Source organism: Microtus pennsylvanicus, chromosome 7 (genome assembly GCF_037038515.1).
Source record: "Microtus pennsylvanicus isolate mMicPen1 chromosome 7, mMicPen1.hap1, whole genome shotgun sequence".
NCBI classification, from domain to species: domain Eukaryota; kingdom Metazoa; phylum Chordata; class Mammalia; order Rodentia; family Cricetidae; genus Microtus; species Microtus pennsylvanicus.
Window position 1 is genome coordinate 22,209,391 of NC_134585.1, and position 10,885 is coordinate 22,220,275.

Below are 10,885 nucleotides of genomic sequence, written 5' to 3' on the forward strand. Positions count from 1 at the left end.
TAAGGTATTGGCTACACAGTGAGTTCAAGGCCAGCCTGGGATACAAGATACATTTTTTTTTTTTTTTGAGATGGGGTCTTTCTACATAGCTCTGGCTATTCTGGAACTCACTAGGTACACCAAGCTAGCCTTGAACTCATAAGATCCACCTGCTTCTGCCTTCCAAGTGCTGGGACTAAAGATATTCACCACCACATCCTACTAGAGACAATTTTTTGTTGTTGTTATAATTAAGATATGGCCAGGTGATGGTGACCCATGACTTTAATTCCAGCACTTGAGAGGCAGAGGCAGGGGGATTTCTAAGTTTGAGCCCAGTCTGATCTACAGAGCAAGTTCCAGGACAGCCAGGGTTACACAGAGAAACCCTGTCCCCAAAAAATAAATAAATATATAAATATATATATATATATATATATATATATATATATATATATATATGCTGGAGAATTGGTTCAGCAGTTAAAAGCACTGACCATTCTTCCAGAGGACCTAGGTTCAATTCCCATCACCTACAAGGTGACTCACAATCATCTGTCAGAGTTCACCACTTGACAAAGGACTCTCTGTGAACCTCTGGGTTACTGAAGCAGCAGGAAGGATTGGTGAACAGAATGCGGAAAATATCCTATTTTAAGATCATTTTGTGTATGTGTATGTGCATGTGCACACGCTTGTGTCTGTTTTCAACAGAGACAGGGTCTCACTGTGTAGCCCTAACTGGTCTGGTCCGGAGCTAGCTATGTAAACTAGGCTGGCCTCAAACGGAGACCTTCTGCCTCTGCCTGCCAAGTTCTGAATTTTAGGCAAGTTTTCTGCCAACTGCGCCACGTTTGCAGCCCCCAGTCACTTTTGTGTGTGTGTGTGTTGTAGGGGATGGGATCCAAATCCGAGGTCCGACACACCAGGGAAGTAATCCACCGCCAGGCCATACCCTCAGCCCTCCCACTCCATCCACACCTGGGGCTCATGGTGAACCTCTGCACACTGAGGGCGTTCTGCATACACCTGCTGCCAGACCAGCACTTTCCACACCCCGGGGGGCATGGATGAATGTGGTTTGGGGCCTGGCCGGCAGACTAAGCACAGAGCAGTGGAACCTGCTGGGAAGCACAGCACAGGAACGTGTTTCTTTGTCAGGTGCTGGCCTGTTCCCCACTATTCTTTTAAGGAAAAGCAGCTGGTATACAGAAACAAGACCATTCAAAGTGTTTATTCTTCAGCCCCCTTCACACACACCACCTATAAGACCCCGAGTCCCAGGCTCTGGACTAGAAAATGAAGGCACTGTGTCAGAGTAAAGGCCTAGGTGGCTTTCGGGGATTTGCCTACGTACTGGTGTGGCAATGGGAAGGCACTCCTGTTATTGGCCACTGGGACTCTGGACTTCCAAGCAGAGGCCTCTACCTGCTGGGTACAGGGGTTGTCAGATGCCAAACAGGGATAGGGGGTGGAATGAGGTTGGACTGCCCTATCTGCAGCATCTGCCCTATGGACTACAATCCCCAGAAGGCACAATGACAATGCCGAGCCTCGTTCTGGGAAACAGAAGAGATGGGCTCAAGAAAGCACCCCCAAGTCGACGAGTTGCACAGCACTTTGCTCCCGGGCAGTCAGTGGGTACAGATGAGGAATGGCTTGGGGTGTGCCCTGGCAGGTGACTGAGATGTCACAGTGGCCACATCCATCCACTCCTCACAGCCATAAAGTGGTCCACCTTGTCCCAGAAGAGGGACGGTCTCAGAGCTTGCTCCGCAGGGCTTCAGGCAGGGGCCGCTGCAGCCGCCACACCACCCTGACTGGTTCAGTGGCATGGTCCAGCTCTCGGAGAGCACCCAGGTCACCAGTTTGGCTGTACTGCTTCAGGGCTGGCTGGAGCACTGTTACGGGAATGCTGAAGTTCAGGTGTGGGTAGGTGGCACCCGTGTTGTTGTCCCGAGTGTTGCTGGCAACGATGCCTGTGGGGGTGAGAGCAATGGGGACATGAAACAGCGGATGGGGTGTCCATGGCACAGGGAGGACCTTCTCCCTGAGGAAATCTTGGGGACCCTCTGGGCGTTTGGATCCCCCTCCCTGCCCCGTGACAGGTGCTGAGCTTCCTGCCATGGCTTCCGCTCCTCATACCTCACCCACCACTGGTCACGCTCTCTCTCTCACACCATCCATATAAAACAGCCTAACTCACGCCTTTGGTCAGCTTTCTCTCCCGCCCCAAAGGGCGGGATTCAGTGTGTGTTCCCACAGCCTGTGCAGAGGCCCTGAAAACAACAAGTAAATGAACCAAAGGCAACAAGTGAGCCAGACTCACACTGCTCTGGCCTGCTCTGCTGGCTAGCTTTATGTCCACTTGACACAAACTAGGTCATTTTGGAAAAGCGAACCTCAGTTAAGAAAATGCCCCTAACACATGGGCCTGTGGCGGCTTTTCTTGATTGATGCGGGAAGGCCAGCTCACTGTGGGTGGGGCACCCCTGGCCCGTGATACGAGGGGCTCTAAGAGAACAAGCTGAGCAAGCCATGGAGAGCGAGCCCGGAAGCAGCACTTCTCCATGGTCTCTGCATCAGCTCCTGCCTCCAGGATCCTGCCCCGTTGGAGCTCTTGTCCTGACTGCCTTCCGTGATGGAAGTAATGTGATGTGTAGTGAGTGTAAGCAAGGCAGGCCCCCCCTCCCATGTTGTTTTTGATCGTGGTGTGTACCACAGCCCCACAAACTCCGAGCAAGAAGCCTCAGGAGCTTTTTGTTTTTTTTTTTTAAAGAGCATTTTAAGGGTTAAAGAGACTGCTCAGTGGATAAAAGCATTTGTTCCTCTTGCAGAGGACCCAGGTTTGAGTTCCAGCACCCACAATGGCAGTTCACAACCAATGTAGCTCCAGTACCAAGGGACCTGAAAGCCTTTTCTGACCTTCGTGAGCACCGGGCATGTTCATGGTGCACAGATACACATGCAGGAAAAATATTCATACACACAAAATAATAGACAAATCTAAAAAAAAACATTTAAAAGAAATCCCTTTATCATTACAAAAGGCTCAACTCAATACTGGTGCTCCTGTGTGTTACTATCTAAATACAGACGCACTGTGTACCTTCACGCCGCTGCCCTCCTCCACATTAATATCGTCTGTCATCAAAAGAAAAAAGTTACAACCAAGCTGGCCTTGAACTCACGAAGGTCCTTCTACCTCTGCCTTCTGAATGCTGAGATTAAGGCTATGCACCACCACATCTAGGCTTCACTGGACACTGGTTTCTAGTCCTCATGCCTCTAGTGCTGGGAGTATACCACCATGCCCATTATCAGCCAGGCACTATAATGCAAAAATCAGGGAGCTGAGCTAGCTCAGCAGGTCAAGGTGCCAGCCCTGCAAGCCTGGTGACCTGAGTCTGACACCTGGAGCCGTTGATGGAAGGAGAAATTCTACTCCGGAGAACTACCTGGACTTCTATGCTTGTGCCACAGCACACCTGCATCTGATACATACACACACACACACACACACACACACACACACACACACACACACAAAACAGTAATAAATAACTTTAAAATCACTGTAAAAGGGATGGAGAGATGTTAAGAGCACTTGTTCTTGCAAAGGACCTGGGTTTGATGCCCAGCACCCACATGGGGGACACTAACTCTAGTTCAGGATCTTATACTCTCTTCTGACCTCCACCAGCATGCACATGGTGCACACACATACATGCAAGCAAGCAAGGCATTCACACACATAAAATAATCCTCACTTTCTTTCTTTCTTTCTTTCTTTCTTTCTTTCTTTCTTTCTTTCTTTCGACAAGATTTCTCTGTGTAGCCCTGGTTGTCATAGAACTCACTCTGTAGACCAGGCTGGCCTCAAACTCAGAGATCCATCTACTCTGCCTCCCAAGTGCTGAGATTAAAGGCGTGCGCCACCACAACCCAGCTTAAATTAAAAAAAAAAAAAAAAAGATTCAGCTGAAAAAAAAAATAAGGTTGGCTGTGATGGCTCATGGCTGCAACTCCAGCATTCAAAGGGCTAGGTCAGAAGGACAGCTCTGAGTTCGAGATCTACCTAGGCTTCACAGCGAGTGAGGGCCAGCTTGAGCTAAGAGTGAGACTGGTCTTGAAGAAGAAAAAAGAACTTGCACACAAGTGTTGAGACACCTGCTGGAGTCGTGGCTCACGAGGGGGTAGATTTAAATTCTAATTGTAGGCTAGAACTTCAAATGAGAGCATGCATACAGACTGCCAAGAGTAAGGTTTGTCACTGGAGGAGACGGGAGCTAGAATAAGGTAAAAAGCAGCAGCGACTAGCATATGCAGGACAGCCAGGGAGGCACCACGCGGGGGCTGTTTGCTGTGCTACCAAAACAGACTCCAGTTTGGTGCTTTTGTGTTGTCCTCGTTTTAAACTGTGACTGCCTTTTAACCCAGTCTGAATTGGCCAACTGAGACTCTGCTGCAATTGGCAGGGGTTAGACCATGAGAGCCGCAGCCTATGGGGATTCTGCTCTCTCAGGCACCGACTCTTGCAAAGCTAGGAAGGGAACTTAACAAAAATCTCTGTCCCTCTAAAGAACTCAGGACTCAAAGGCTGAGGTGGAATCCTGCTCCTTGGAGAAGCTGAACAGCAAGGAGCTCACCTCAAGTCCCTCCGCAAGCCCTGTGCTTCTCTTTGGCCCTCCTTAAAAACCCTTTTCCACCCAGTTCCTCCCTACCACTTCCAGTAAGCTAATTGCTGGCGCAACCTCCTGACCACAGGTGAATCTTATCTAATCAAACACATCTTTGCATCCTGAAACAAATGTTCCAGAGTATAAACAAAGTAACACACTTTAGAATAACAGTCTAGCCGGGCGGTGGTGGCCCACACCTTTAATCCCAGCACCCGGGTGGCAGAGGTAGGTGAATCTCTGTGAGTTCGAGGCCAGCCTGGTCAACAAGAGCTAGTTCCAGGACAACCTCTAAAGCTACAGAGAAACCCTGTCTCGAAAAACCAAAAAAAAAAAAAAAAAAACAAAAAAAAACAGTCTACGACAGTTTTGCTCCTTCATTGGTGTGTTTGGTGCTACACATCAAATGCTCGTCCAACTCTGACTTAAAAAAATCCCAACTTCATCACCAAAGCTTAAAAACTGGTGTACACCTGCAATCCCAGTATTTAGGAGGTACAAGAAAGAGAATTAGGAGTTCAAGGCCATCCTTGGCTGTACATTACTTTCGAGGCCATCTCAGGCAACAGGAGACCCTGTCTTAAAGCAAAACAAGGTCTGGACAACCACACACACGGTAAAAGGGTTCCTCTCTTCTTGAGACATCCTGGGTCATCAATTGGCTTTGAAGTCAATCTGTTAAGTAGTATCTGTCCATTTATCCCTGCCTAGCCCTCTATCCTGTGATCTTCATGATCTCATTCACTATTTCACAAGCCCAGCTCTGCAGACTTTTGAGTTTGTGACACCCCCCCTCCCCCATGACTAACCCAGCTCCTAAATTTCATAGACTAAATGGAATTTAGTGACTTACCTAAGGTCACAGCAGTGGCCAGGACCAGGAGAGGAGCACAGCTCTGCCCCCCTAGCTAGCTCTGCCCCCCTAGCTAGCTCTGCCCCGCTCCCAGCTCAGCAGCAGATTAGCTGAAAACATGAGCTAACTCTGGAAACAAGGCCCACCATCATCCTAGAAGGGTCTCCCAAGATGGATGCAGGGTATCACCGGCAGGATCAAGGCTCTGGCAACAAGGATATTGGGAGTGAAAGGAACTAGTTACCCAAGAGGTCCCCTGAGCGCGTGGAGAAGAGGGGTCCTCCACTGGAGCCACCATGCACGGCACACGTGGTCTGTAGCATCACTGGGGTGTCATCCACATGCACCACGGCCGACAGGATGCCCGAGGTCACCGAGGGCCCACAGGCCTGGCCAAAGACACCAAAGCCCACCACACTGACAGGCTCACCTGCCAGACAGGGAAGGAGAGAAGCTGGGGACCTCCATTCTATGACACTTCCCCACCCTTTCCAAAGGTCTAGTCCTCTCCCCTTTGAGCGCCTGTTCACCCCCTCCCACATTCCTGGGCACCTTCCTCATGAACCCTGCAGGGAGATGCGGAATTCTTTGTGTTCCCAGTCGCATGGGTCCACCCACTACTCTGGGGCATCAGGCAGACCTCCAGTCCTAACTCCCTCACCAAACGGGGTAGTCACTTTGGAGGCTGTTGTCACCTAGCTCATATGTGTACTCAACATTTATTTCTCTCTGGGACCAAATCTCTTAGTGAAGACATGGTAACAGCAGCCATAAGGTAACTCCATCTTCTTCCCCCACAGGCTTGTGCCTCACAGGCACGTCACGCCCAGTCCTCACCACGCCAGGAGCGACAGACCCAATTGACTAAGGTGCAAACTGAGACAGGGTGCAGTTGAGGATCTAAGGACACCAGTGACAGAGCTGCTAGCCCAGAGGACCTACCTCTTTTGTCACCATGTGAAATGGAATAATTGGGACTGGAGATGCAAGTCAGCTGGTGGAACGCTTGCCTAGCATGCATGCACAAACCCTGGGTTGGCTCCCAGGACCCCATAAACAAGGTGTGACATCATACACTTGTAATAGAACTTAGGAGGAAAAGGCAGGAGGATCAGAAGTTCAGGGTTATCCTTGACCATATGGTATGTGTATGGACAGTTGGGTTACCTAAGACCCTGTCTCAAAATATATAAAATAAAGGAAGGACGACATACATCTATACTTATGTAGACTTTCACCTAAATCATGCCACTGGGGCTCCCAAGGCCCAGAACCCCATCCCACACTATTGCAGACCCTCAATAGGGTATCCATTCAGTTCAGCACTTGGGGTGTCTTGATACACAGGAAGTCTACAGTAAGACCCCCAAAACTCCACTGAAGCTCCCAACTCCTTTGCTTAGCAGGAACGGGAAAAGGAGCTAGCTGGCTGCCGGGTCTGGCATGGTTAGTGTCAACGCTGACCCCCTGGAGTCCGGCCGGGTCCCCCACCACATTGGACTCTGCCTTTACCTTCATGGAAGTGCTCGGTGGGGACAAGCGTGGGGACACCGTCCAGGTCCTCTTCCAGGCTCACCACTGCTATGTCATATGGAGAGGTCTCCTGAGTGGCAAACACCACTCGTCCCCAGATTGCCACATTCCTGGGGACACAGGAAACAAGTGACAAGCTAGCCTTCTGATGCCTTAGCACTGGGGAGAGAGCAATATGAGAGACAATAAAAGTCAAGGGATGGGCTAGTTTCAGTGGCACACACCTTTAACCCTAGCACTTGGGAGGCAGAGGCAGGTGGATCTCTGTGAGTTCCAGGCTAGCCAGAGCTACATAACGGGATTCTGTCTTATTTTTTTTAAAAAAGTTATGAATTGAAATCAGAGCATAATGAACATTGATGCCAGCCCTGAAACCCTAAGCAGATGTGCTTTACAAACTGTAGTGCGCTTCTATGCACTGCTTATGCCTTGCCATAACAAGCACCGGATACCTAGGGAGTGCTGTGACCAGGCCTTGTTGACGCTTGTGGCTGTTGTCGTCTTAAACCTACAAACAAGGCACTGGCATTATTCCCTTTAAATGGTACAACTGAGGCTCAGAGAGGATGAGCAACCTTCCAAAAGGTCACAGAGCAAATAAGAAGCCAGGGCAAACCTACCAGGATTCTATACTCATTGATGGGCAGGAATGGGGGCGGGGACTGTCTTTTGTTTGTTTATTTGTTTGTTGAGGCAAGGTCTCTCTGCATAGCCCTAGCTGTCCTGGAACTCAGCAACTCAGCGTGTAGACCAGACACCAGGGTACCTTAGTTCAACCTACCCTGCTGCTTTCAGAAAAGCCTAGCAAGTTCCTTAAGATCAGCAGTCAAGGGGGACACAGTACTAGCCATCCTCCGTTTTCACTATGAAATCATGGCTGTTCGGTTTGCCACCTGTGGGGACTCTGGCAAAGCACACAAGGCTAACCTCAAGTGTTCAGAAAGGCCTGGGCTGTTAGGCAAGGGCCAGGCTTAAAGCCAAGGTGCTACTCAGTCCTCAGTTCTGCACCTGGGGCTACAGAGGAACTAGGATCATAGAAAAGCGTGCCAGGAGACCAAGGCCACTGGCTCACTGCCAGAGCGAGAAACGGGGGTAAAGGTGCTTCTCTCTACAGAGGGAGTAAGGCGACAGTGAGAAGTCCCCGCATAGCTGCGCTCTGGGGTCACTCAGACTGTTCAGAACACAGCCATCTGCACTGGCCTAAGCTCGTTTTCATTAGGATAACCCTCATCTTCAGGTGGCAGGGCAGCCCTGGTGACTCTAAGGGAGACCTCACGGCATAGGGCCATCCCATCACCTCGGGATCTTCATTTACCACTTACACTGTAGTCGTATGGGGTTTAAGTCTTTATGGTATGTGTTCCCTGGTCAAAGGGCTTTAACGGGGCCTGGACTGCAAAGCTAAGAGACAGAAGAGCTGCCCTGTTTCAGGCTAGTTGAGGGGCTCAAAGACACCCAGCTTGTGCCTAGCAGATTGCTCAAGTTCCATGGGGGCCCACTGGGAGACCCGGATCTGGAGATCCTCACAGTGTCAAAATGAACCGAGGTCTCTAACAGTCTCTACAGGACTAAGATTGTTCCACATGGCCTCCACATTGGTACCTGGTGAGGGGAGGCAGCCCTGGGTCTTACTTGGGGATGGTCGAGCGCACCAGGACCCTGGTTGCTTCCCGGGGAGCCACGTGCCGGCAAGTCACCACCAGGCGAGGCGCCACGGCCACTCCAGAACCCCACACAGTACCACACTCCACCAGCACGGCCGCAGCTGCCCACGGGGGTCCGAAGTCTCTCAGGGGCGGGCCCCACGGGGAGCCCACCTCGGGTGGCAGCAGCGGCGCCAGGGAGGCGGAGCCCGGATCCAGGCGAGTCAGCGCGGAGCGAGCGACCTGGAGCAGCGGGGCGGCGGCGCAAAGCAACGTGAGGCCCACCCACTCGCGGGCCTTCCAGCAGAGAGGCGCGGCCACTAGCGCCACCAGCGCGCCCGCGGGCCGAGCCGCGAACACTCCGCCGCCTTCCGTGCCCGGCAGGCAGCGCGCATCGGTGAGCAGTAGCGGTCCCACAGCGTTGCTGAGCACGCCGCGGCTCAGCGTGTTCAGAAAGATGTCCGGGCAGAAGGCGCCGAACGGAGAGCCGCAAGCCAGCAGCGGGGCGCCCTTGGCCACGGTCCCCAGCGGCGCCACGGCCACAGCCGGCCCCCGCCTCTCCTCCGCCGCCGCACCCGATCGCACCCGCAGTAGCGCGAACCAGCCGAGCGCGCGCAGCTGGTCCTCCTCCTCTTCCTCCGACACCGCATCGTCGGGCGCCGAGCTCACGAAGTGCCATTGTTCGGCCGCTTCGGCCCCGAAGAGTCGTGCGAAGTGGGAGCGGAAAGCAGGGCAGCTGATCAGCAGTAGTAGCTGCGCGGGCCGCGGGGGCTGGAGAGGCTTTGCCCGGGCCCGGCCGGTGGCACTGGGTTCGAGGCCCACGCTTGCACACTGAGGCGTACACAGCCCCTGGAGCTCCTGCTCTGCGCGACCGGCGGGGCTGGCAGCCGTGGATCTCCACTGCACGTGCAGGCGCAGGTCATCGCTGCAACTGTCACCGGGTAGAAAAGTGGCACCCGTCTGGGTCAGCGCCGCGCTGCCCGTCCTCAGGAAGGGGGTGAAGATGCCCCCGTGACACAGCACAAGGCCTGGATTGCGGCTCAGGATCACCCCGCTGCAACTCCACGAGCCTATGTCGGACTGCCCGGCCCGCGAGGCGCTCACCACACAGCCCGCCTGCTCCGCCACCTTCATGGAGGGTCCCCACTGCCGCCCCATGTCTTCCCCAAGATGTCGCACAACGGCTGTCACCTCAGAGCGACCGGCGCAAGCACTGACTCAGGTCTCCTCGTCGACCCGATTGGCTAAGCCCCAAACGACCGCTCCTATTGGCTGGGCATGACGCCGAGTACCGATTGGCTACTGAGGCTTATCCTTTCCCCGCCCTCTGGTATATCCAACCAACCTGGGGCCCTTGGGAAAGGGGTTCTTAGGAACGTCCTGGGTGCAGACTTACAGCATCACAGGGAGACCAACGAGGGCGTCACTCCCTGGTCGAATTTCATACTTGAACGGCATATTAGTGATCCCCACAGCCTCTGCACAGCTGTAAGCAACCTCTGTCCCTGAAGCTGGAACAATAGAGACCAAGGGAACCCTTGGTGGATTGACTACTTTGAATTTTAAAGTAAATCCTATAACAATCCACCAGGGGGCACACGACTCACAAAATTGCTCCTAGGACAGCTATCAAAATTCCCACACCACCAATCTAGTTTTGTTTTTGAGACAGGGTCCAACTATTTAGCCCATACTGGCATCGAACCTTGGCGATCCTTCTGCCTCAGCCTTTTATAGTCCTGGGATTAAAGCTGTACGCTACCACAAATAGGTTAAATTATCTAACCATACATTATACTAACTAGCGAGCACATTTCTTTCCTTTCCTTTTTTTTTTTTTTTTTTTTGGTTTTTCAAGACAGGGTTTCTCTGTGGTTTTGGAGCCTGTCCTGGAACTAGCTCTTGTAGACCAGGCTGGTCTCGAACTCACAGAGATCCGCCTGCCTCTGCCTCCCGAGTGCTGGGATTAAAGGCGTGCGCCACCACCGCCCGGCTAGCGAGCACATTTCACGTGACGTTTCTAACCACCACTCAGAATTTACATTAGACCAGGGGGATACTTTGTCTTGTAAAGTTCAGAATGAAAATGGTTCAGGTTTTGTGGGCTATGCAGTATTCACCTCCAAATACTCAACACATAACCCTAACAGCCTCATAAATTATAATTTCATACATGGCACCACAAAATTGTGCTCCTC

At 52.1% G+C, this 10,885-nt stretch overlaps 1 protein-coding gene across 2 annotated transcripts; it reads right to left on the reverse strand.

Annotated features, from left to right (window-relative positions):
• Positions 1-1,195: 1,195 nt before the first annotated feature.
• On the reverse strand, positions 1,196-10,159 carry Tysnd1 (trypsin like peroxisomal matrix peptidase 1). 2 transcript variants are annotated; one of them, XM_075980157.1, is made up of 4 exons: positions 8,677-10,045; positions 7,024-7,154; positions 5,756-5,941; positions 1,196-1,958 (listed from the first exon to the last, which is right to left on the reverse strand). In XM_075980157.1, exons 1-4 carry the CDS (start codon positions 9,843-9,845, stop codon positions 1,741-1,743), a joined length of 1,704 nt encoding a protein of 567 aa, XP_075836272.1. In that variant the 5' UTR covers positions 9,846-10,045; the 3' UTR covers positions 1,196-1,740. The 2 variants fall into 2 exon arrangements, with proteins under 2 accessions (XP_075836272.1, XP_075836273.1); XM_075980158.1 differs by lacking the exons at positions 1,196-1,958; positions 5,756-5,941 and having other exon boundaries at positions 7,066-7,203; positions 8,677-10,159.
• Between the last annotated feature and the right edge of the window lie 726 nt (positions 10,160-10,885).